Source organism: Lolium rigidum, chromosome 2, assembly GCF_022539505.1.
Source record: "Lolium rigidum isolate FL_2022 chromosome 2, APGP_CSIRO_Lrig_0.1, whole genome shotgun sequence".
Lineage (NCBI taxonomy): Eukaryota > Viridiplantae > Streptophyta > Magnoliopsida > Poales > Poaceae > Lolium > Lolium rigidum.
The window spans coordinates 256277518-256304303 of record NC_061509.1 but is presented as its reverse complement, the minus strand read 5'-3'; the positions used below and the strand labels follow the sequence as shown (position 1 = coordinate 256304303).

Here is a 26786-nt window from a genome sequence, read left to right as displayed (position 1 = left end):
TCATGAAAAGTCTTTGCTATATGATTCACTTGTTTACTCCTGTCATTACCATTGTTTTGATCGCTGCATCCACTACATATGTTTACAAATAGTATGATCAAGGTTATGATGGCATATCACTTCAGAAATTATCTTTGTTATCGTTTTACCCGCTCGGGACGAGCGAGAACTAAGCTTGGGAATGCTTGATACGTCTCCGACGTATCGATAATTTCTTATGTTCTATGCCATATTATTGATGATACCTACATGTTTTATGCACACTTTATGTCATATTCGTGCATTTTCACGGAACTAACCTATTAACAAGATGCCGAAGTGCCGGTTCTCGTTTTCTGCTGTTTTTGGTTTCGAAATCCTAGTAACGAAATATTCTCGGAATTGGACGAAACGAAGACCCGGGGGCCTATTTTTCCACGGAGCTTCCGGAAGACCGAAGAACATACGAAGTGGGGCCACGAGGTGGCGACACCACAAGGCGGCGCGGCCCGGGGGGCCCGCGCCGCCCTATGGTGTGGCCCCCTCGTCCGGCCCCCGACTCGCCCTTCCGCCTACTTAAAGCCTCCGTCGCGAAACCCCCGATGCGAAAAACCACGATACGGAAAACCTTACCGAGACGCCGCCGCCGCCGATCCCATCTCGGGGGATTACGGAGATCTCCTCCGGCACCCTGCCGGAGAGGGGATTCATCCCCGGAGGACTCTACACCGCCATGGTCGCCTCCGGAGTGATGAGTGAGTAGTTCACCCGTGGACTATGGGTCCATAGCGAGTAGCTAGATGGTTGTCTTCTCCTCATTGTGCTTCATTGTTGGATCTTGTGAGCTGCCTAACATGATCAAGATCATCTATCCGTAATTCTATATGTTGTGTTTGTCGGGATCCGATGGATAGAGAATACCATGTCATGTTAATTATCAAGTTATTACATATGTGTTGTTTATGATCTTGCATGCTCTCCGTTTCTAGTAGAGGCTCGGCCAAGTTTTTGCTTTTAACTCCAAGAGGGAGTATTTATGCTCGATAGTGGGTTCATGCCTGCATTGACACCGGGACAGTTGATAGAAAGTTCTAAGGTTGTGTTGTCTTGTTGCCACTAGGGATAAAACATTGGCGCTATGTCCGAGGATGTAGTTGTTGATTACATTACGCACCATACTTAATGCAATTGTACTGTTGTTAGCAACTTAATATCTGGAGGGGTTCGGATGATAACTCGAAGGTGGACTTTTTAGGCATAGATGCAGTTGGATGGCGGTCTATGTACTTTGTCGTAATGCCCAATTAAATCTCACTATACTTATCATGTCATGTATGTGCATTGTTATGCCCTCTCTATTTGTCAATTGCCCGACTGTAATTTGTTCACCCAACATGCTTTTATCTTATGGGAGAGACACCTCTAGTGAACTGTGGACCCCGGTCCATTCTTTAATACTTGAAATACAAATCTGTCTGCAATACTTGTTTTACTATTTTCTCTACAAACAATCATCTTCCACACAATACGGTTAATCCTTTGTTACAGCAAGCCGGTGAGATTGACAACCTCACTTGTTTCGTTGGGGCAAAGTACTTTGGTTGTGTTGTGCGGGTTCCACGTTGGCGCCGGAATCTCCGGTGTTGCGCCGCACTACATCCCGCCGCCATCAACCTTCAACGTGCTTCTTGGCTCCTCCTGGTTCGATAAACCTTGGTTTCTTTCTGAGGGAAAACTTGCTGCTGTGCGCATCATACCTTCCTCTTGGGGTTGCCCAACGAACGTGTGAAATACACGCCATCAGTCGCCGCCTGGTCAGTCCAGAGAAATCCATCCTTCTTCAGTAGTGCGGTGAGGGGCGCCGCAATGGTGCCGAACCCCTTAATGAACTTGCGGTAGTATCCCGCCAAACCCAAGAATCCCCTCACAGCTCGAACTGTACGGGGTGTCGGCCAGTCGAGCACGGCGAGGACCTTATCGCTGTCCATGGCCACTCCTTCCGCAGAGATGACGTGTCCCAGATAGGCCATAGATTCCTCCCCAAAAGAGCACTTGGAGCGCTTGAGATACAACTGATGTGTGCGCATAGCCTCCAAGACGAGCTTGACATGGCGAAGGTGGTCCGACCACGAGGAACTGTATATCAAAATGCCGTCAAAGAAAACCAGAACAAATCAACGAAGGAAAGGTCCAAGTACATCGTTCATCAGTGCTTGGAAGGTCGCCGGCGCATTGGTTAACCCAAATGCCATCACCACAAACTCGAAAAGGCCCTCATGAGTGCGGAACGCCGTTTTGTGGATGTCTTCCGGGGCCATTCGAACTTGATGGTAGCCTGATCGTAGGTCCAGCTTCGTGAAAAATCGGGCGCCTTTCAGCTCATCTAGCAGCTCATCCACAACTGGAACAGGGAACTTGTCCTTGATGGTGACCATGTTGAGACCACGAAAATCGATACAAAAACGCCATGTACCATCATGCTTGCGTACCAGGAGCACAGGTGACGAGAACGCCGACGAGCTTTGGCGGATAAGGCCCCGAGCAAGCATCTCTTCACATTGACTTTCCAGTTCATCCTTCTGAATAGCCGGGTAGCGGTAGGGCCGGATGGCGACGGGCTGCGTCCCAGGAATAAGGTGAATATGATGGTCATGAGCGCGTGGCGGCGGTAGACCCTGGGGCTCGGCGAAGACGTCCGAGAACGCGGCCAGGAGGCTGTCGAGAAGAGCTCTGCCCTCGCGGACATGTAGGTGTGCGGGCCGGCCTCGAAGAACCAAGACCTGTCCACTCCACCCGATGGTCCGTGTGCCAAAACGACATCCACTGAGTGGTGAAATCCCACACAATGGGTCCGAGCGTCTTGAGAAAACGTGTACCAAGCACAACGTCAAACCCGCCCAATGGAATGGCGTGCAAGTCGACCAAAAAATTCTCCGTGTCGATTGTGATCGCTGCCTGCTTGAGTAGTCCACGGCAAGTAACCCGGTCCCCATTAGCAACTGTGACTCCAAGGCGGCGATCAGAGGAGAAGGGCAACCCCACAACAGTGGCCAACTCCTCGTGAATGAAGTTATGAGTACTACCAGAATCCAGCAGGGCAACCAGGTCACGATCCCCGATACGTATAGCAACCTGCATGGTACCGCTGGTGGGAATTCCAGTGGACGAGCGAGAAGTGAAATTTTGGCCTCCTCATGTGCATCTCGCTAAGGGCTCCTCCTCGTCGTCGGCGGACTGTATGTAGAACAGCCGTTTGCAGCGATGTCCCCGCACAAACTTCTCGTCACAATTGAAACACGAGGTTCTTGGCACGGCGGTCGTCCATCTCAGGGGTGAGATTTTTGAAAACGAGTGCTGGTGCTGACCCGGCTGATTCTTGGGCTGCTGGAGTGGGGCTGGCTGCGGTCCTGGACGGGCGGATTTGCCGAGTCGCAGTTGTGGCGGCTCCAGTAACAATGTTCAGGTGCTCGAAGGATATGGCCAAGTCCATCGCGGCGTCGAGCGTAGCAGGTTTCAGCATCTCCACCTGCGTCTTCATGGGCTCCCCAAATTATTGGTGAATATATCCCGCTCCTCGGCGTCGGCGATTGGCTGGATCCGTGAGAGATTTTCGAGGAAGCGCTTGGAGTAATCCGCGACAGTGCCAGTACGGCGTGTCGAGATCAGCTCACCGAAGGGGTTGGCGCGCGTCGGTGGTCCGAAGTGGTTGGAGATTAGGGTCTGAAACTCGCCCCAAGACGGTCGCTGACCCAATTTTGCCTCGAGGTGGCCGTACCATAAGGCGGCAACGTCGGTGAGGTGGTACGAAGCCAACCAGGTCTTCTCGGACTCCTGCGTTCGCTGACCGAGGAAGAAGAGGTTGCAGCGCGTCAACCATGGTCGTGGGTCGCTTGCCCCATCAAAGAGGGGAAAGTCGATTTTGTAGAGGCGGGGGCCGCGATCAGATGCGTCCGCCATGGCTGGCGGTACACCAACCCTGGCCGTAGTCGTTGGCGCCCGCATGAGCCCTAGGCCGCCAAGTTGGGGCGCGCCCTTCCCTTCAAGGCGAAGGAGAGCGAGATTGTGGGCACGTTGCTGCTGAACTGTATCCGCGATATCGCCCTGAAACTTTTGGAGCGTCTCGGCGATGGACTTGAGGGTGGCGCGGTCCTCCGCACGTTCAACCCTTGCTTGGTGATTTTCATTGGCGAGGTCTGGTGAGGGTGGCGAGCACGGATTGGTGATCCTCCTCGCTGTTTGGCGATGATCTCGGCTAGGGTTTGCGGAGGTGGCGGCGGAGGCTCCATGGCAGCCGCCGGGATCGAAGATGAATCCGATACCAAGTTGTCACGGGTTGGGGGAGGATTGGATCGTAGGTTGTAGTTGTGATCGGTGGGAGGCTTAGGGCGATAATCCCGTCGGCCTATGGTTGGAGAAGGAGGTGAGGATAGGCGCCTAGGCGCAGGGAGCAAGAGGTGAGAGATTGGATTAATTTTGCTTCTTTCTTGAAACGCATAGGGATGGCTTTATATAATAGCCAATTACATAATTTGCATCTAACTCTAACTCTAGTTTAGGTAATTGGCAGGGTAACCTTCTTCGGGACTAAACCTTTCCAATTATACCTAAACACTACTAACTTAAACTAGGAGGACTCTAAGGGGCCGCAGGGCCCTTGCCCTTGCGACGGCTGTAGGCTTGGCCCCACATGACAAGCGATCTCTTCAACTATCTTCCCATTAATCCATTTATCAATCTAGAAGTAAACCATCATACCATTTCCAATAGTTACTTTAGCAACCACGTTAAAAATCATTCTGTCTAGGTCCTCGGCAGGAGTTGCAACTGAACTCCAAGCCTTTTTATCCCCTGTGCTAAGATTCCAGGACCATTTAACTCGCAGGGCGGCGTGCATGATCTGAAGGTTTAGAACTCACAGTCCTCCATTCTCTTTCGGATGACACACAGTCCTCTAGTTAACCAAGCAATGCCCACCTTTTGCTGCATCGGTTCCTTTCCAGAGAAAAACCCTACTGATTTTATCAATGGCTTTGAAACCCCAAGGAGGCGGGTCCAGCGACATGAGATGAAAGATAGCTATGGCAATAAGAACTGATTGAACAAGGATCAGTCTTCTACTTTGTGTGAGCATGTGAGTCCTCCAAGCAGCAAACCTACTTCTTATCTTATCTATCAACCTTTAAAAGTCTTCTTTTCGTACTTTTTTTAAAATGCAAAGGTAGGCCCAGGTATGTTATCGGCGGGGTAATGATCTGACATTCCAATAAATTTCTGTTTTCTTGGAAAAGATCATCGTCACCGAAAATGGGGGAGATTGAGCTTTTCCTCATGTTGCATTTCAAGCCGGTTGCCCCACCAAAGGCGTCAAGCAGAAACTTGACAGTGGCTGCATTGTTTCTTCATCCCTCAAGGAAAATAATTACGTCATCCGCATACACAGAGGGGCGCTGAGGAATATTACAATATTACATCTCAGTGGTACCAATCATCGTTGTTATTATGAAAGAATACTTGTTGCACCAAGAAGTGAGAAAACCAAGTGTGACCAACAAGCTCATTTTGTAGATCGAAAGTGTGCCATCACCGCTGTTTCATCACCTTTTACTGAAAAGTCCGTTTACACTCTCGGCAAACAAGATAAGTGAATGAAGACGACCATTCAAATTTTCAAACACATCGTACACGATCCTGCCGGCTTGAGAGCAGTCGGGCCATTGTTAGTTCTGCGTTCCTGTATACCCAATTACTCATGGTACCTATGGTACCTGATACTGATAGTCTCCATCGATCTGGTTTATGAAGCCCTTGTGCAGCTCTGCTGGCTAGGTCTTTCTATAGGGTTGACAGATGAGTATCCCTCCCACCTCTGCGGAAGACATGCAAGAAAAGATGAAGACGCTTGTGCGGTTGTGCAAGAAGCCTGCCTCGCCTCTGGAGGCACAGGCTATTGGTGAGTTGATCTTGGCTAATGTCTAGTCGATGTCTTCCTTTGGTTAGGCGCAAGTGCTCTCCTTGTTGCAAGAGTTCTCTTGATGTGGCGAGGACTGTCTTAGTTGGGTATGTAGTGTTTCCGATGGCCCTTGGCCTTGGAACACTTATATCTGGATCAGATGATGTCCCCTAAACTCTAGTTGGGTGTGGGTGTGGTTTTCGCCGGTTTCCCTTAATTAACCGTGTGTTGTATGGTTTTCAGGTCCGGTTTCCCTTATTAACTGGACCATTTTCCCTCTTTCTATAATGCATTGCGGGAGCTTCCCACCCTCTTGACGAGGTTCCGTCAAAAAAAGAAATTTTGTTCTTATCAGCCGATCTCCCCATAGCATCCATAATATGAGTAGCAGAAGAAGCTTCAAGTTGTCTAGTCATCGGCGTAGCCTACGTCGCCTCCCCGAGAGAGGCAGCCCTCCTCCCCGCAGCCCCAAAGCGCCTCCCCACCCTCCTTCCCTCTTGTCGTCGCCAGTGGGCGCCGCCAGACATTGCCTGCATTGTGCCGATGCAAAGCCAACCGTGGCAGATCCTTCTCCTAGTCGGCACCGACAGCTTTGGCTTGGGAGGGCACGGCCTGACGGTGGTGCAGCAAGGCCAGCGGTGTTCCTGCGTAGTTCCAGGTGGCGGCTTCATGTTTTCATGTTCTGCGAAACTAACTTCACGTATTTGTACCAAAAGCTGAAGTAGTTCCACGGATAAAAAAAAAAAGCTGAAGTAGCTCCAACTTTTCAGAACAGTGGAGCTGAGGGGGGGGGGCACCGAAGCACTCCTCTTGGCAAAATTACTTTATTGAATTTGCGGGTCTTGATGTGGAAACTGATAAGAGCTCCAAAGATGTGTATTCATGTCTTTCCAATTCTGAAAAGAACTAACTTGTGGAGCTGCATATGCGCTTAATTTGGAAACCAGAGCAAAGAAATATCTCAGGATGATTTGCCTATCTTATTTTGATGAGATCGTAAAGTAAGCTTAAAAGGAGTAACCACCAAGGTTTCTCGTTTTCAATGAAAAGTTGGAAAGGCGTGATGGGTCGGTGGCACCCTTTTGATCTATGATAATATTAGTTACAGTCCAATTTCAAGCGTGGATTTGACGTGATGGAATGCATCACTTGCAGACAAGGGCAGCAAAGACGAGGGTGGTGAGGAAGATACATGGACCATGATCTGCCCAAAGAGGTTGTTCGTCGTCTAGAACCTCGGATACTGCGGCCACCGTCGATGTCGGGTGCTACTTTGTTTCGCAATCCAGACATGATAAATTTACAACAACCCGTGTGAGCGTTGGTGAACCGTTAACAAACATAATTAAGCATCAGCAATCTAGCAAAGCATGGAGGAGTAATGATGTCGTCCTCTTCGAACACAAAAGCATATGAAGTTGCATGTGGTAGGCTTGTTTGATGTTAGTTGAGGATTGATGACTTATGAAACCAGCTTTGATGGAGTAATACTACTTGCATGTGCCAGAACTGGTCATATCTACATGCTCATCTGAAATACATTTGTAGGCATGAAGTGCTTGACTCCATCCACACCGCCACATAGGTCCTAGCTTGTAGGTAGCCTCACACACCTTCCCGGTCTCTACACTGTAGCTAACTTCTTTTTTCTCTCCTTGTGTCGTAGTCTAGCTATAGTTGAACTAAAGCATACACTTGGCTCCGAATGATCTTTCTCGCTATGTTACATTTCTCCTTATTTCCGTGTTAATCTGTCTCCCCTCACCTTCATATACATCTCATTTTTGGCATCGATTATCTCTTGTCTAATGGTCTCCTCGACACGTGAAGAAGAGTGTGATTCAGGAGATCGAGGCCTAATGGATGGACTCTATAAGATGGAAACGTTTCGAGCCCGTAGGCATGGGAGGAACAGGGAAAGGAAAAGTCACTTCAGCCATTCAGTATTGTACCTGCAGCAAGTATGTGTGATATGTGTATAGGGCACAAAGATGTGGAAGATTGCTTTACCGTGAGAATGTGAGATGAAAACCATAATATGTGATTAGACGAGTGGCCACACACCTTTGTTGTGGGCTAACATAACATTTTGTCTAATAATGACTACACTAATATATGGGGTTTACATGATAACATACTACAATTTGATAACTATGAGAACTGATTTATTTATTTTTGCGAAGTTATGAGAACTGATAGAATTGTGTCATTTGTATGCTCAATAAGCTGTGTTGGTTTCAATTGTTGCTTCACTCCCAAACTGCTCAATATTCAATGATTGTTTACATATATTGGTGCTAATTTAATTTAAATGATGGTACTATATAACAATGCACGCTTATCAGCCTAGTATCTTTATGCAATCATTAACTCGCTACGCAGTAAAAATGTAAATGTACTTATGGTCATGAAGTTTGGAAGCCACTAGTGCCTCACAGAGTGCCAGTGTGGTAGTGGTTGACTTACAAGAAAGTGCTTGCTAGGGCTCATCTAGACCAGTAAACAACATCTATCTACTCTGTCCTGGTGTTTTCATCAATGGTAATGGAGAAGAGACGTTAGTATCTTCATGGTGTTATATCTAGACTTGCGAGTCCGTAGAAGAAGCGAAACTCTAGCAATGGTCTAGCAGAATATGCTGACTAATTTTTAATCTGATTATGTACGTAGTGATAGGGTCCATTACCCTCACAAACGAAGAATGCAAGGTAACATTTGGGTCTCTTCGCGATACCTGAGTCCGAAAGAGTGTAAATTACAAAAAAAGAAAACACCACAATTCGATCAAAATTACCAATGTTTCAGTAAAAACCCTACAACTTTTAAAACATTTTGGTGGGTCTTTTACAACTTTGCCTCAATTGTGGTGTTTTTTCAATTTATTATCTGAAAAGTGAACAAAAAGTGTAATAGAGTAGTAGCTCACAAACTTTCTCTGCAGATAAAAATGATGTGCACATTGTGATTTGGCGGTTGCTGGGTTGATTTACAATGTTTTGGAATATCTAGAAGTTCAATGGCTTACGATTTGGCATAATAACTTTGCCGAATTTGTTTGGGGGTGTTTAGGGGTAGGCCATTAAGAACCGTAAAGATCAGTTGGGTACACTCATCTATCCAACCATAAAAAACTTTGCTGGAGTTTATTCAACAAATAAAAACTTTGCCGGAGTGGAAACTTTTTATGCAGCCTTGAAACTTGAATTGTGGGTATAAGAGCATCTCTAGGAGATCCCGCATCTGACCCTCATCTGCGTAATAACCGTTGATTTTCGATTTGCAGGGGGAAAAATGAACCATTCAGATCCCGCATCGGACCCCTATTTCAAAAAAAAATGAGGCTGCCCCGATTCGTGTCACCTAATAAAAAATCAGGCTGCCCCGATTCGCGTCACCTAATAACCAGTTCCGCGATGCCTTTCCAGAGGAGTAAAGTCTATTTTAAACCTTTAACTCAAACATGGTGTCTGAATTGAACCCTGTACTCCTTATCCCGGAAATCAGCACCCTGTAGTTAGCAATCCCGGCCAAGCCTAACCCTCTAGCAACTTGGATTAGTTTGTCACACCGGGCTAGTTTGTCACACCGGGTAAGCTAGCTAACTACAAAGAAATTACTTGCAGTGCTTGGAAATTATTGTTGTTACTTTTCAGCGAGTGACACTCATTCACTGGCTGCTAACACGGTGGTCGGGGTGGTGGAGGCGGACGGCAACCAAGTGGAGCCGTTCAAGGTGACGGACATGGACATCTACTCCGGCGAGAGCTACTCCGGCCTGCTCACGACCAACCATACGCCGAACTTCTACAGGCCAGGAGCTTTCTGGATCTCCGTGCGCGTGAGAGGGCGGCACCCCAAGACGCTGCCGGCCACCGCCGTCCTGAGATACACCCACAACAAGTTTGACTGGCGGGGCAGCGCGCCGCCGGAGACTCCGACGTGGGACGACATCGAGCGCAGCAAGAGCTTCACCTACAGGATCAGAGCCCTGAGGAATGTCACCACCAAGACACTTCTGCCGACGTTGGTGGCGCTGAACCGGAAGCGGATGCTCGTGATGTTCAACACGCAGACGATGGTGGGCGGGCACGTGAGTTGGGCGATCAACAACGTCTCCCTGGCGCTGCCGGCCATGCCTGGGCGCTTACTTCTACGGCCTCCAGGGCAGCACCTTCGACGCCGCGGGCGAGGCGCCGGACGGGCTCTCGAGTCCCCGAGGCGTACAACGTGAGCCAGCGGCCGGGGGAGAACAAGGGGTACGCGGCGACGTTGATCGACCGGGTTACGAGCTATCGCAACGGCGCGCTGGTGGACTTGGTGCTGCAGAACGGGGACATGATGAAGGAGAAGGCGAGTGAGACGCACCCGTGGCACCTGCAGGTACGGCGTCGTACCGCCCGTCGACGTTGCAGGTGCCACGGGTGCGACGGGCGGTACGACGCCGGGAAGGACTTGGCGAGGTTCAACACGGAGGAGGACGCGCCGCTGCGGAACACTTACGGCGGTGGTGTTCCGGCACGGGTGGACGGCGCTGCGGTTCGTGGTGGACAACACCGGCGCCTGGGCGTTCCACTGCCACATCGAGCAGCATCTCCACATGGGCATGTCCGCCATCTTCATCGAAGGGGTCGACAAGATGCGCGAGCTCAACATGCCCAGGGAGGCCATGATGTGCGGGGTGATCAGGACGTCCGCCGCGGTGCTGTCATTAATCCTGGTCGGGATCGTTGTGCCAAACTAGTCTAAACTGGATCTCGGGTCTAGATTGACCGGGATTGAGAAGTCTAGGGTGGTGATTACTGGGATTAGGAGTTCAAGGTTCGATCTGCACACCCTATATGAGTTAAAGGTTCAAAACAGACTTTACTCTTTCCAGAGCGAACCCCATCCTAACACTCGTGTTGGCGCCAATGAAATTTTAGCCCGTACAACGTTGGAGTCTACCAAAATTCGTCTGAGTCGGGCTAAAATTCACCGAAATCCGGAGCGGGAGGCCGGCAGAAGCGGGCGGGCTTGGTGCTGCTCGGCGTGGGGCTGTTGGGCGCGGCGCGGGGGCGGCCTGCTGGCCGGCCGGCGGTACGCGTGAACGGGCGGTGCGGCCGCAGGCGAGGCTAGGGCGGGCGTGGCCTGGGGCGGATCGGGCGAGCCTAGGGCCGGCCGCGCGTGCGTGGCCTGGGCGCGGGGCGGCGAAGCTTGGGCGGGCGCGGGCGTGGCCTTGAGCGGGGCAGCGAGGCTTGGGCGGGAGCGGGCGGAAGCGCCGCCGGCGGCGGGTGGGGGCGGGCTCGGCCGGCGAGCGCGGACAGCGGCGGGTGGGGGCGGGCTCGGCCGGCGAGCGCGGCCGGCGGCGGGTGGGGGCGGGCTAGGCAGGTTGGTTGGGGCAGAGGTTGAGGAAGAGGTTTGGGAAGAAAAGGAGAAAAAAAAAATCTGACTGTGGGCCTTGATGGAATATATTATTTTGGAGGCTCTATTTGCGGTGTCTAGACTGCGAGCTATTTTTCGGTCCCAAAATACATTTGGGGTGGCCTGCATATACCAATTTTAGGTTTGCGGTTTGGGGGTCCGGTAGAGATGTTCTAGAGGGTAAGTACAACTAGATAACCCACTTCATCGTCACACATCTCCATTTTTGCCCGCACAAAAATAGGACACAACCCAACGCATCGACCCAGTTCAACCACAGTACACCTATTGGTTTGTTCGAACACATTTCACATGTCCTCCTTTCACTACGGGAAAGCTTGTCGTTGCTGTGCAAGCAAATTGGACGGTAAAGGGTGTTATTTGCACGGCAAAGCCTTTGTCGTGCAGTTTTACACGGCAAAGGTCGCACGGCAATGTCTGTCTCGGCAACGCCATCGTTGCCGTGTGCCTCGCCAAAACTGCACGGCAACGTCTTTGCCATGCACTCTTCCCTTTGCCATGCGCCCATCTCCTTTGCCATGCAACATCTCATTGCCGTGTGCCTAGTGCCTCTGTCGTGCGTTTTGGTTCTATTGCACGGCAAAGAGCTTGAAGCAAATTAAAAAAAATGGCTATGCGCTGACACCAGCGAGCCGCCGGTGCCGAGGCCATATGCTGCTTTCCGCCATGTCGCCGCGCCGCCGTGCGCTCGCTCTCCGCCATGTCGCCGCACCGCCGTGCGCTCGCTCTCCGCCCCGCGCTCGCCACTGCGGCCACTTGTCGCGCCGCTGTGTGCTCGCTCTTCTCCATGTCGCCGCGCCGCCGTGTGCTCGCTCTTCTCCATGTCGCCGCGCCGCCGTGCGCTAGCTCTCCGCCCCGCGCTCGCCACCGCGGCCACGCCGGTCGAGGAGAAGAGCGCGCACAGACGGAGTGCCGGCGCTAGCCGGCTCGTCGACGTCGACTGATGGTTCGGGGGCCGGCGTGGACAGGCAGGGAAGAAGCATCCGCCGAGGGGCAGAAGGCGTAGGCGCCGGAGATCGAAGCTGGCCGACGAGGCCGTGCTCAAGGATGCCGGCGCACGCAAGGGTTCTCAGTACTCCCGCTCGTATAATACGGTTGGTGTGTATGGTGAGAGCTAGGAGATAAAGGGTGTGTGGTTGGCCTGAGCGTGGGTATAATGGGTGGGCAGCAATGATATGGTTGGTGTGGGTCAGGTGATACGTGGGGTAAACCATGTCAGCAATCCCCATGCATTTTTTTCAATACTTTGCCGTGGGTGAGGTTGATGCTCACGGCAAAGCCCTGCAGTGCCGTGTGATCCCTTTGCCGTGTGTGTTTCTGACTTTTGCCGTGATTTTATTCGTTGCCGTGCACCGAATTATGTCTTTGCCGTGTCAACCTTCTTTGCCGTGCGTCTTCAGCTGTGCAATGTTCTTTACCGTGCGCCCTATTTTGCTGATACACGACAGTGCATAGCCGCATGGCAAAGACGCGTCGCACGGCCACGGCTTTTTTTCCCGTAGTGCTTGACACAGAATTTGGAAATCCCAGACCACCATTTTCAATCCAACCTCTCCCAGAAGAATCCGCCCACCCTAATTTCGTGGTCGTAGCAAGAAAACCATGGAGGACGTGCCGCTCACCGTTCCGCCCTCGATAGCCGCGCCCCAACTGAAGGTGAAGAAGCAGCTGGCCCCATGTGAGATTCAGTGATACCAATTCAAGAAGCAGGCGACGATCTGAAGGAACAAGGAAAAGCTTTGGGAGATAGAAGCAACTACCGATGCTGCCCTGGCTCTAGCCTTGCAAAATTTCACTGCTCTGAAGGACCACTCTATCACTGCCTAGACCCTGCAGCAGGATATCCTCGTCCTCAAGGAGCATGCTCTCTTGCATGCCATCGACAATGCCAACACCACGAGCCATGGAGGTAGAGGACGGCACAATATGCAACGATGATTTAGGAGTCGACGCCAACAGGGAGCCTCATGCTCCATCACATTACCGAGCCTAGATACCTCGAGCTTCTGCTCAATGACGCCAGCCTCTTGCCGGGTCAAAAGAACAAGAAAATACGAAGAAAGGTCCCCAATCTGATCAGCAGAGACACACCTCATGGCGGCACAACCTATCACAGTGGGGTTTTGAATTGACCACCGCCGAAGTCCTCTCTCCGATTCCCTAAAACGGTTCGGAGAGCTCTCAACTCTCAAGGACCCTATTTTTTCGAAATGAAGGACCCCAATTGGTGTGGCTCTAACTGTTTCCAAACAAAAGTTCAGAGCAAGACAGGACTTGTAGATATACAGGCAAGCAAAAATTAGATCAGAGCAAAACAGGGAATCAATTCTCGTGACTTGTAATGCAGAAAAAAGTGCTACAATTTCCAATAAACTGAACAAAACGTGACGTAGCAAATCTACTTTGTAAACGAATCTAGAAGTATTATCATGAAAATCATCATCTAAGAGAAGCTAAAAGCCACTCTACGGATCAATGGATCAAATTGAGTAGAAGAAACAGTTTTGCGAAATAAGTTAGCACAAGCACAAATCGGTAACTCAATCTTGTGGCTGGGAAGAACAGCAGTCCATTTCCATCCGTTCTGACATATATGCAAGAGAACCTCTTCCTAGTATATTATTGGTTGTTCTGGCCGTGTTGTCCCAGATGATGGAAACTGAAGTCCACTCCTTTCCTAAAAGCTAATCTACATTCAGTGGTCAAAGATTTTGCAAGAACTTAGACATGATGATGGTCATCTATCCCCAAATTGCTACGGGTCAAGTACACTTAACTTCGAGCTCCTTAGAGATAAGCTTCTAGAAAAGAAGATGCATCTTATTGGTATGAATATCCTATCAATCCAATTAACCGTTGAGTCAGGATGTCTCACACACACTTACCTTTAGAAGACTGGCTCCCTCGTCGGTCAACCCCAATCTAGGAACGTCCCCTCTTGGCAAATGTCGATGTGTCCAGTACTTGCAAATGTGCCCTGCTGTGTGCCACTACGAGCCACATGCTCGCACCTCTAACCCCCACACGACCATGTAACTGCGAGGGTCGCGGTTGTTACCCTAATTAGTCCCATGTAACACCAATGGTGGTGTGACACACCTATCATTAGTCCCATTTTCTTCTCGCACGAGAGGAAAGGTTGATCCCCTATAGAAAAAGATGATCCCCTAAAGAACGAGAAAGGATTGATCGTCCCTTGAAAAAGAGAAAAGGGTTGATCGATTACACCGAGAAAAACAGGGGGAAGGTTGATCGAGTAGTTTGTTGATCAGTTATGTCTAACTTTGTGGTGTTTCACCAATTCATTTCATTCAAAAATCAGATTCTCATAAATTAGTACGTTTCAAATTGGGTCTCTGAATTACCAATATGTTTGAACCACAATGGTCAGTGGAACATCTGGAAAAAAAAAAGAACTATGAATGTACTTAACAAAAAGTAATTGGGCGCATTTCTTATTTGTTCTATGTGAATGACAATGTTTCTCTCGGCAACGAGACCTCTATTCGGTCTCCTCTCGAATTTTGAATCTCTGTACTATAGTTTTTACAGTCGAAAGCTTTGGTATTCTTTATAATCAACGCAGCTCCACTGTGTTGGTCTTGCTGCAGTTTGAAACTGTATACATCTATCGGCTGCAATCCCGTAGTAATCCCACTCCGTCTGTTTTATATGCTGGAGTCTGATAAAGAAAAGTTGCTTCGAGATGTCAATATCACTAGCTAGTCAAGGTTCTCATCAGTGGTATCTCTATTACTCCCTCTTTTTTGAATAAGTATCGAAAACTTAGTACTCTCTTCATCTATAAAAGATATCTTAAATTTATCTAAATTTGGGGAGTGGTGTTTTGGAACATGGGAGCATATGCTCCCTATAGTAAGTGTTGGAATTTAATACTAAATTTGGATGTATCTATACACTAAACAATGTATACATACATCAAAATATAGATAAATATGAGACATTCTTTGGGATTGATGTTTTGGCACATGGGAGCATATGCTCCCTTTATTTTGAAATGCATGTTACATGCATTTTAAAATTTTGAAAAATTGAAACTTCCGACATTCTTTTATGAACAGACGTAGTCTAAAAGTTATACTTCTAACTTAGTATTAAATCCCAACACTTACTTTAGTATTAAATTCCAACACTTACTATGGATTGGAGGGAGTAGAATCAATTAGTTGCCAATATTGCTAGGTATAGTTTGCTTTAAGTGTTTTTTGCAACTCGATATGCTGTTCTATTTTAGGTGCACACACCAAAGCATCTATTACCAGACCTTCAGAACTGGGTGACTTGGTCTCTACTAATTTACTGATAGAATGGATCCTATTTTAGTGTGACGGGATTTAGTTTCACCTCAACAGACACTTCAAAAGCAAAACCATAACCTCATGAAGATTAAACCCAATGGTTTAGATCATTACACACCACTACAGGTGAATTGTTGTCCCTACCAAAAAAAAGTGTAGAACTCCAGAAAATAGCATCTTGCGTACACCAAAGGGTCAAAATTTGCCTTAGAAAAACAATAAGAGAAATTGCAGCACTATAAATACGCCGGTACAGGCGCAACTAGTGTTAAATCCTCACGCTGTACACTCACAAAATTTTCCTGCATCTTCTCTCGCGGGTCTCTTATTTGTTCTTTTTGTGCTTGTGTTTCTGCGTCCTCCTAGCTGTGAGGGCACCGGAAGCACTCTTCCCCTCAAACCTTTTCGCCATCTTCATGACACTGGACATGCCCTTGCGTGCGGAGGCCTTGCGATCCGACCTGCGGTTGAGCAGCTTCCGATCCAGTGGCCAGTAAGCATACGGTTCCATCTTGTCTTTCTTCTTAAGATCACCACCAGCCTTCTTGCTGGTGTACTCGTGACCAGTGTAGGACCAACCAGCGCTGGCCACCTTTCTCCTTTTCACCGACTGGCTTCGAACGGAGCTCTTGTCATCGGCCTCCTCGTCACGCGAAATGGGCTTCTTTTTGCGATATTCTCGTTCCTCGCGTATGATCATACGACCTTCAGGGTCCAACTCAATCTCATCGTCGTCGTCATCGGGTGCAGCCCTCTTTTTCCCTGTCGATTTCAGAGCTAACCGCATTGTCTTCTGGTCAAGTAAATCTAGGGGCTCGCCAGTTGAGTGATCAATGAACTTTTCCTGTAAGTTCCTATCTTGGCGTTTTCTGTTTGAGCTAGACATTAGTACAAGAAAATGTAAGTAATTATGAAGCTTCTCAGGCTGCTTTCGGGTGTGGAATTGTCATGGCACATACCGTGTTGAAGCTTTTGATCCATTACGAGAAACGACAGTATGCTGGTTGGGAAATGAACCATTCGAGTACTCATCATCACTTCCAAAATCAGAAAACATTTGTGTGTGATTCCATCCACTGCGCCTGCATCAACATGGATCAGTCAGCTCAACACACAACGAGGATACTCTTGATTTAAACCAGATTAAACACAATTCATTTCTATCTGAGCACAAAACTGTCCAGATAAAAAATGATATTCATAGCAGCCTTGACAATACTTTTGTAAGAATTCAATTATGGCATTATTGTGCAGGTATACCTTGTGGCTCCTGATGCCACAGACATGGCTTCCCCATCCTCAGAAGATTTTCCTTTCCGCATTTTCCGCTCATTAATCTGGTAAACATTGCAAAACAAATGGTTGAAATAAGAGAACAAGACGGTAAAGTAGTTACTTCTCACTGTGAAGTTTGAAACTCTAAATATTTGTGAAACATCAGAACTTACCTTCCTGATATTGGTGAGCAGTTTCATATGTTCTTCAGGCATCACAGCCTTCACCGCATCTAAACCACATTTTTTCACAAGAATTTCCACAAGTGACTTGACCTAATAATAAGACAAGTGGAGTTATTAAGAGGCAAAAATATGTAGTTATCAGATGAGTAAGTTATTGCAGGCTCGAATAAAAGGACAACAGTTCAGTAGCATACAAAAGTAGGCATCCATTTCCCAAACACTTCCTTTCCTGGTATTACAGTAGGGGAGCCACTGAAGAGAGTACACACCACCATGCAAAAGTACGCACTCATTTCCAAGTGTTGAAATTATGTTTTACTGTTATTTTTAACTTATTGGGCATTCCAATTAACAAATAAACAATGCACCAGCACAATGATCATACCTTTGCTTTTAAGGAATTCTTCTTATCACTTTGCCAGCTCAACAAACCTTCAACGACTCCCTTCAAGTGCTCGTCCAACACGTCAGCTTTAGATTTAGCCACTAGCGCTTTGATAAAGCCTAAGTTGGCCTGAACACAATATCAATCAATGTAAGTGAAAGGAGTTGATATGAAATTATAGATCAGCTAAATTCATGAACTGGAAGAGTGCAGTGCACTTTACTTTGACAAGTTCATGGTTGTTCCTCTTCATAAGGAGAAAAGTCGACGGGAGGAGCTTGTATGCTACTCCAATAAGGTCTGAGAACTCATAGGTCAAGCGAGCTAACCCAGTCACAGCGGCACTAATAGCATGTGGGGTTTGACTAGCCAGACCGCCAGCTACCTAAACATGAAAGCAGACAAAGTTAGACCAAACTATGTAACACATTTTGTTATATAGAGGAAGACAAAGGCTCCAATTGGCACTGGGTGACAACTGAGCACGCTAGGGCAATGCTAGGAGGTAATAGTGGTGTGGATAGATTGCGGCCACATGGCGATGAAGCTTCCCATAAATAATAAATAAATGATTAAATATGAAATGCATAATGACATAGAAGTACCATGTCAAAGAACTGGTGCAGGTTGGCCTTCCTCCCATCATTTTCCGCATCTTCACAAGCATGGCCAATTTCGATAATCAAATCATAAGCTCTGTTTCTGGTTTTTTTGTTAGCCTGTGAAGAAACATAAACTCATCACCATTAATCACACATCTGACTTTCCTATAACATATAAGTACATTCAGAAGCTGTCCTATTAGAAAGAATGAGAGCTTTGCTTCAGTAACCAAAGTTAGGCAAAAGCATTATGTTTTTCAACACTTGAACACTTGACCAACAGAAAAGCTCAAGTTAATATATTTTTGTTTTAACAAGATAAAATAACACCCTTCTGTCTAAAACAAGAAACTGTAGTTATGTATAGCGCATTTCAAAGGGAATGAGAAACCAAAACATCAAACGTGGCAGCATACTACTTGAGCCTTTTAAAAACTATTCCTTGTTACAAAAAAAAATGTGTAGAACAATAGTATACTTCTCTATTACCTCCTTTAAGTCAAGAAGTATTTCAGTGAGGAATGAACTAACAATTTCCCTCTTTCTAAGCTTATTAGATGGATCCTGCAGACAAGAAAGTGATGCACGTTTGTTACTGCTATACCAGATACAGATGAAGATTTGTCCAGAAACTGTCACGATGTGTTTGTTTTACCAACCTTGAAAATGTGAACAATAAGGTGATGCAGGCACTCAAGCCTGTACCGTTTCGATGGAAACTGACATGGCAACGATGAAATCATCAATTCCAACAGGACATCTAAGTTTCTTTCAATAAATTCAGCATCCTGAAATAATCCAGCATTAATACATAAAAGGTTCAGATGTCATCTTTCTTGTCATGTGCAATAGTCCATATAGAATAGCAAGCTGAAAACAGAAACAAACCTTAAGTAACATTGATAGAACCTTGTATGCTCTCTTTTGGTTCATTGAGTCACTATCCTAGAAACAGAAAAAGAAATGTAAGGAAATGAGCAATATAAGTAGCATATTGGACAAAAATGGCGTCGAAACGATATATTGATATATATGTACCTTAATTGCAGGTTTTACATAGCTGAATAGCACATTAATTGACTTTGGAGCTAATCCAGGCATTAATGAAGCTGCAAAGTCCAAAAGGAGAGCCCTGAAAATTCAAATCAAGGTTTAAAACCAACACCGGACTTCAACTAAAATCTAAGGGGCACAGATAAGAACCAACAAAAATATGAACTCTGTGAAACCTCATCATGCTGTTTGTATTGGAATTATCTTCAATCTCCATTGAAGAGTCATCCACTTGCTGTGCATTAACAGCTTTTGTGGCAGCCAGCAACTTCTTTATTGTATCAAGGAAGAGGTTGCCCACTTCGTCTTTGTCTGATATGGATGCAATCTCACTTATCGCGGGCTATAGGTCCAATTAAGAGGGCAAAAGGGTGTAAGTTATGTGTTTTCAAGTGATTAGTGAAATGTAGTCAATCAAGGAAATAATGCAATCATTAACATTCTCCAACAAATACTGAAATTGCACTCCAGAAAACTGAGACTTTCTCAGTAGAGCCTTGGGTCATTTTTTATTAAAACAAAAATTATTCTGACACATAGCAGTTTAGCAGCACAAGTCTAAAAGATATCTCAGTACTCAGCCATAAAACTGGATCTCACAACCACAATAAAATCTTGAATAATCCAAAAGATAATCTATATTTCAAAAAGCTAAGCTCCAGAACATATTCACAAAAAGGGTAAAACCGGACCCAGAACAAGATGACAGCACATCTATATTGCAAACAGCAACAGAATACCTGTAAGAATCCAATGGCATCCTTTGAGGATGACAAGAATATAGAACACAATATGTCCAAGAATTCTTTAGAGAAAGCACGTATTTCTTTCAAATTTTCCTCTGCAAAATCTTTAGTATAGCGATTCTTTGCTCTTCTTTCAGATTTGCTTACTTCATCCTCGACAAGAATGTCCTCTTCACTAGTGATTGACAAAGCTTCCTTGTTTTGTTTAATTAATATCTAAAATGAGAACAAGTCAGAAAGGAAATTTACACACAATATACTACCTCCGTTTCAAGGAATAAGGCGCCCTCGTTTTACGAGCTTTTTGTTTGACCAAGAATTACTTCAAATAGATAAAGATTGTTTGTATGAAATTAATATCATTAAAAAGTGTTTTTCAATACGAATCCAACGATCCTAATTACATATAATATAATCAAGATTTTGTTGCTCAATTTTTATGGTCAAAGTTCGTCTTGGGATGCGCGTGCGCCTTATTCCTTGAAACGGAGGTAGTATGAAGTACATAGCAGTTCTGTGTAACATGAACAGAGGCAATGTGACAAACCTGAATACTGGAACAAATGATGCCACGCAAGTCGGGCTGATTTTTTAGAGTGTCGCATATAACATTCTGAAGAACTTTGAAGGTGTTTGAAGTATCACATGGATAGTTGCAACAAGATGGTAACAAAGACCAAAGTGAATACACATAACCCTCTGCTCTCTTGGCAGAGAAAAGCTTATCGTCTTTCAGAAGCTGTTTCATTGCAGATATCGGAAACATAATTAGGGTTGAAGTTCAAAACGAAAGCACAAATGATCAGTATTTGCCAAATACCTTGGGAATACTCTTCTCTACAGCTCTAACAATGCCCAGAATATCTCTCAAGAAAAACTGTAAACTAGCACCAACAATGTGCCTTTCTAAAATAGGGAGAATCCATTCATTTTCAGCACATATTGACTGAATGTGTAGAATATCAAGAGCATTCTTTGGTCCCATTGCAGCAACTGCTGAACCAATACATGCATTGAGCTGCAAAAAGAAAATTTTGAAGGTGAACCAGGAGTTGACCAATCTCAGAATATGTCGAATAAATTATAGTTGTATGGAGGGCATGCAGGTTTACAAATTACAGCTTTATATATAAAACCTAAGCCACTACCTTCTTAGCATTATCTTAAGCAGCATTAGTTTTGGTAAACCTAAATCTTCACCAGCAAGCAATTCCAAAAGGAGTAGAACATGTGGAAAGACAGGTAGGCAAGTAAGATCGAAGTGTATGTGTGGTTAAAAAGACATACCTGCTTCCGGAACGAAAAGTCATCATCTGACAAGTTTTGCATATCTGCCAGGTTCTTAAGTGCTTCTGGCAATAAATCATATGAAGATTCTCCTATTGTTTCCCAAAGAAATGATTTCAGAAACTGAGACAACTTAATATCTAGCACCTAACTAGCAATAGCATAAAAAGTAAGGCTGTCATGTCTAACATTAAACATTCAAAATAGATTGCTACTTGCACATAACAATGGTCAACAAGAAGTATGCTCAAAGATTTATATTCCCTCCATACACACAAATGCGTATCTAGATACATGCATATCTAGACAAATCTAAGTCACTTATTTGTGGACGGAGAGAGAAGTATATTCATGACCAGATGAGACATCACGAATTAGGAACTCCAATATTGCTAAGCTACTGAACAATAAAAAGCAATCTGCAGAATTGACAGGATAATGCAGAGGCCAATTTTAGGCTGGTCTGCGGTTGCTATGCTGTATTGTGTTGCGGGCTTGCGGCATGGAAATTACTAAGTTAGGGGGATCCTTACTGTCCAGTAAGAGTTTGCTATTACATGTAAAAAAAGATGGTTCCAAATTTCAACATATTATTACATCCAAAACAAAAAAAAATGCGGATCTGCAGAATTAAAAGGATAATGTGGAGGCGAATTTTAGGTTGGTCTGTGGTTGCTATGGTGTTGTGTTGCGCTGTGGAATTAGAAGTTAGGGGGTCTTTACTGTCCAGTAAAAGTTCGCTAACTAATGAGCATTAAGAGCTTAGACTAACAACACAAAGCCAACACATATGTTAAGCCTGATATGTTGAAGCAATAGCATACTTACCTAACTTGTCAAATGCCACTGAAATTACATGAAATGATTTGTCCCAGACATCAGTATAACGGACATCTAGCAAGCCCCCTAGGATGGCACATATCTTCTCTATGACAGTGGGATCAGATCTCATTCCTTGATGCCTAGCCTTAATCTGGGTGATTCCCTGAGACACCAAGTTTTCATCAATGCAATTATCTATTAATCCTTTGAAAGTCTCCACAACACAAAATCTTGCTTCTTCAAATTCACTTGCCAATATATCTGAGAAACAATTTTCATGAGAAGAATTAGAAACAAACCTAAATATGGTTTCTAAGTAACATAGAACTTAGAAATGCCAGGCTTTGTTGGAATAAACTTAGAAATGCCAGATTTATGAAAATAACCAACCTCCGAGCGAAGTAAATATTAGTGGCAGCTTTACAACAAATATGTTCTTATTCTGGCTATATACTTTTCTGGTGCCAACATTTAGAAGCCGTGCAATTGAAGCCAGCTCATCTCCTGATTTTCTTTCTGTGGAGACTGATAACCCCAAAGAGCAGATAAGATCCAGTAGCACATCAGGTTTAAGCTGTAGAGTTGGACTGTCACCAACAGCATGCAGAATCTCCAATATACTCCTCGTCAAAATTGGCTGATGCACATTCAAGAGTACTTTGAAGTACTTTAAGATGTCATTGGAAGGCTTGGATGTCATGAGATGAAGGCAGCCCTTGAGAGCATCTAAAATGCAGATGATCTCATTAGCCCCCTTAGGTCCTTCTGCTGCTGAACCGTTATTGGATCCTCCAGCAAGCAGCATAAATCGTTCGAAAGCTCTTGCGATTGCTTGGCTCGCCGGGACCAAAACAGGTTGCCTCTGAAAACTCAGGAGAATATCTCGCAAGCTCGAATGAGATTGCCTCCTCACCTGCAGCCCATTGAAGTAAAATATGAATAATCTTCACTTGCGTTTTGGACTGAATAAAGCCAACTAGTATATTGCTCGAAAACTGAAGTCGGTTAAACTACTTGTCTCAATAAGTAAGCTACCAAGTTTTCAAGTGGAACTGCGGTGGAGTACCTTGAGGCGTTGATCGGTGGCGAGCCGTAGTACCACGGCGTAGAGCGGCTCCAGTGCCTCCCAGCTGGACTTGTCTCCCGCAGATATCAAGTGCGCGAGGCACCTCAGCCCCGCCCTGACGCCGGAGTCGGGCGTGGAAGGGAACTCGAGCACGCGGGCCACATCGTCGGCGACCTGGCGGCCGCGGGCGCGCACCACGGCGAGCGGGAGCGCAGGCACGGCCGCGGAGAGGAACGCGAGGAGCGCGCCCGCGACGTTGCGGTCGGCGGCCCCGGGCCCCGCGCGCGCGAGCGGGGAGAGCGCGGCCGCGGCGGCCGCGAAGTAGGCGACGGTGGTGGCGGCGACGGCCTGGTCCCTGACGGCCTGCGCCATGGCGGCGGCGGTGGCGCAGAGGTGCTGGTCGTCCTCCCGCTGCGAGCGGCCGAGGCGGGCGAGGATGGCCGCCGCGAGGTCGGGCTCGCCGGAGAACATGGAGAGGTCGGGGTCGTCGCCGGCGACGGAGCGGGGCGTCTGGGGTAGGTCGTCCATGTCGACGTCGGCCATGGTGTGCGGCGGGAAGGAGCTAGGGAGGCGTTAGGGTTTTGGGGAGGTTGGAGGAGACGGGCTGGCTGTTTTGTTCAGTTTCGCGTAACTCCACATGGGCCTCATTTGCAAGATTAGTGGGCTGGCTGCAGCTCAAATGGTATTTTGGGACTTTACTTCATTTGGGCTATCGGTCCGAATGGAAAATACTATATCGGACCGTAACCTAAGCTGCTTGTAATTGAGGGCTCTTCACATTAAAGATTTAATGAAATTCTGGCAATTCTATTTCTAAAGAATCTTCACATTAGAATTGAAATCTATGCAAGTCCCTCTATTGTCTACTTTGTATGTAATTTTAAATTTTCTTTGGCTTAAACCTCATGCAAAGTTAACCTCATGAGTATTATTTATTCCTATAATAAGCATGGCATGCATCCAATCTAAAGTTCTAAACCTTTACAAAAGTCATGCATTGTTTTCGCTGATTCAACCGAACAACGTGTGCTACATAGTCATGTCTTTCCTTTCACGCAGGATTTCATATGACATGACATCACGGTTCGACCTTCATTTCAAGGGTATTTGGATCCTATTTTGTGATTTTTTTTTGCTTTCATCCTAATCGCCATGGCATGCATCTAATCCTTTACAAAATTCGACTATTCAAAAAATGGCCGAATCGTTGATTAATAGGCCATTAATCGTTACTCGGAACCTGATCATATCGATTACCACTAATAGTTTGTGTTAATCATTTAGCCCAACTAATTGCTCTCATAGTCCGATTATTATGTATGTTCCCGATTAACTACTACATGTGTGTTAAAAAGTTGCAAAAAATTTCAACGCATATCACTCCCTGTAGCTTCTACCCCTCCCAAATCAAGTAGGCTTATGAAGCTCCCGCTTGATTATTGCCTCCGGGAGATCGATTCCCACCGTCGTTGAACAGTTCCTCGCAGTTGCCAACCAAATCTCGGATATAGAAGCTCGACCGCCTTGAGGGGCTCGTATGGGAGCTTGAGGCCGCCTCAATAGCGTAGCTGGTTGAGGTTCACAGGTCGTACCCTCGGTATGTGGTGGGAGAACAGAAATTTCAGATGTAAGAGGAGGAGAAGCGGAAAGAACGAACATGGTGTCATCTGGTGAATCTTGAGTCACTCATGACCTTCAAGATTAGCTTAAGGAGGAGAAGCATACATGTTTTATTGGGTTTTTGGACTCTAGAGAAGTAAGGTCGGGCATATAGAGGCACATATAATATCTCTATCTTAAATACATGTGCTTTAGGTGCTAATTTGTGTAGGTTGCACCGATTAATAGTTGATTAAATTACTTATTCGTATAAATTCCGTTTAATCGCTACTCCAAAGCCTACCGAACGGTTAATACCATTGCAAAATTCCATGAATATTTTCTAGTGACTCAAATAACATACGCACATTCATGGTTTACGTGTCAAGTAGGCATATGGGATGACATCGCAATTCCATGTGTTTTCCTCTTCATGTGTTTTTAGAATCTTGCATAAAAAAGGGCCCTAAATGTTGTACACTAGTTTGCTAGTCGTAGGAAGAAGACAGTCAAGAAAAAAATCTAGGCGCAGTTTCCGTCACCTATTTGTGCTTGTTGCCGGAAACCACATATCAAATATTTTGGAAAATAGTACAATTCCGTTAGTATGTTAGACTTGTGTATCATTGACTGCGGCGACATCTTAGCAATTGAGGTGATGTTACGAAATGAAAATCTCAAGACTCTTTCATTTGTATGGTTGTTGTAGCTTGTGCGCCCGTTGGGAGCATGTGATGCCTTATTCATGCGGTTTGGCGGCTCTTACACTAAGGAGTGTTATATGACGCTTCAACATGTCTCAGTGGTGTGGACGGGGTCAAAATAATTGTGGTAAGTGGTTCTACCACTTCGCTTTGCACTGTAGGGCATTTACTTGGCAGTAACGGGAATCATTCTTGGATGTGTCCTCAACTAAAATGCATTCGAGGATCATAGGTCCCCACCTATTGGGGTGGGCGGCTAATTGGACTATCCAAAAAAATTAAGGTTAGTCTATATGTTGCATAACTGATGTTACATGGCCTCTTCTCCAAAGGTACACATGATTGTTAGAAAGAGCTAGCACCTAGCCCTTCATATCGACCCCAAAAAACAAAAACAAAAGATGTAGAAGGTAGAGTAGTGAACAATTTTATGTGACTTTTAGTTTTATTGCAGTTCTTCGCCTCATCTTTGTGTTGTTTCTTCGATTGGATGTACTTTAGCAAGAAAAATGATGAAGTTGGATATTGTTTTGCTAAAGTAGCTTGATTGTGAGCATCCAGGCCCTTCATATGCGATTAGTCCTAATTAATAACGTTATTGGCAAAGCCGGTGTATCTATTCTTTACCTACCCGATTACTCTAAAAATTTAGATTTGTCTCAATGGTACCTTTCATGGATGTCAAAATTGAGGCTGATGTTGAAGAATAACAAATGATTATTCTACCTGGAGTTGTGAATTTAATTAACAGGGAGGATGAAGAACTTGCGTTGGCTGAGTTACGAAGTTAAAATTTATAGGTGATCAACAGAGCTAAACTAGAGACGATGACGGTAAAGGGAGCTCTTCAAAGCAGAGCTCATGAGAGAAAGCTCAATCGACAAGAGTTTATGTTTGTTAAAGAGCAATTGGGGACATCAGGGTTTGATGGGCTTCACCCAATATATATGAATCGGGAGGGACTAGTTTGTAATTAGTTATGGCAGTTATGAGATCAGAATGGAATTACAGCTTTGAATTTATGACATTCCAATAACCAATATGAATCACCATTCTAATTCTTCAGGTTTCACGATCAATTCATTCCTACAAAAGCATGAAAAGATCCGACTTTGATGGAAGCCGGGGTGCTGAGTTAGGATCAAACATTTTGAAACTATGATAGTTGGCTACTTCAAAACTAGCTAGACTATACTAATTAGATATTTCCTTTTCAAGAGAAAACACAAGTGGATGCAAATGCAGCGCGTGTGCCATTTTGGATGCTAAATATTGTGGGCCTGAAAATTACTCAAGTCACGTCAAATATCTCACTAGTTTTTATTTTCGAAAAGGAGGTTGAAACACTGGCATCTACATAAAAGTGATGCCCACACACATGTAGATGACGAAG

At 45.8% G+C, this 26786-nt stretch overlaps 1 protein-coding gene and 1 pseudogene across 1 annotated transcript; one reads left to right on the top strand and one right to left on the bottom strand.

Annotated features, from left to right (window-relative positions):
• The first annotated feature begins 5856 nt into the window (after positions 1 to 5856).
• On the top strand, positions 5857 to 10670 carry LOC124690807 (annotated as a pseudogene).
• A 5060-nt stretch (positions 10671 to 15730) lies between these two features.
• Positions 15731 to 23633, bottom strand: LOC124690806 (RRP12-like protein). The gene is made up of 20 exons (XM_047224138.1): positions 23439 to 23633; positions 23091 to 23351; positions 22415 to 22937; positions 22031 to 22285; positions 21203 to 21294; positions 20736 to 20933; positions 20463 to 20654; positions 19910 to 20131; positions 19346 to 19512; positions 19155 to 19248; positions 19005 to 19061; positions 18776 to 18904; positions 18606 to 18680; positions 18120 to 18233; positions 17738 to 17899; positions 17515 to 17643; positions 17118 to 17219; positions 16930 to 17006; positions 16629 to 16751; positions 15731 to 16547 (listed from the first exon to the last, which is right to left on the bottom strand). Exons 1-20 carry the CDS (start codon positions 23631 to 23633, stop codon positions 15995 to 15997), a joined length of 3720 nt encoding a protein of 1239 aa, XP_047080094.1. The 3' UTR covers positions 15731 to 15994.
• Between the last annotated feature and the right edge of the window lie 3153 nt (positions 23634 to 26786).

Coding starts and splice junctions, on each gene's coding strand:
- LOC124690806 (XM_047224138.1), bottom strand. CDS start 23,633: ATGGCCGACGTCGACATGGACGACCTACCCCAGACGCCCCGCTCCGTC. Junction 20,655..20,735: donor TAGAGAAGAGTATTCCCAAG/GTATTTGGCAAA, acceptor GCAATGAAACAG/CTTCTGAAAGACGATAAGCT. Junction 19,249..19,345: donor AATACAAACAGCATGATGAG/GTTTCACAGAGT, acceptor TTGAATTTTCAG/GGCTCTCCTTTTGGACTTTG.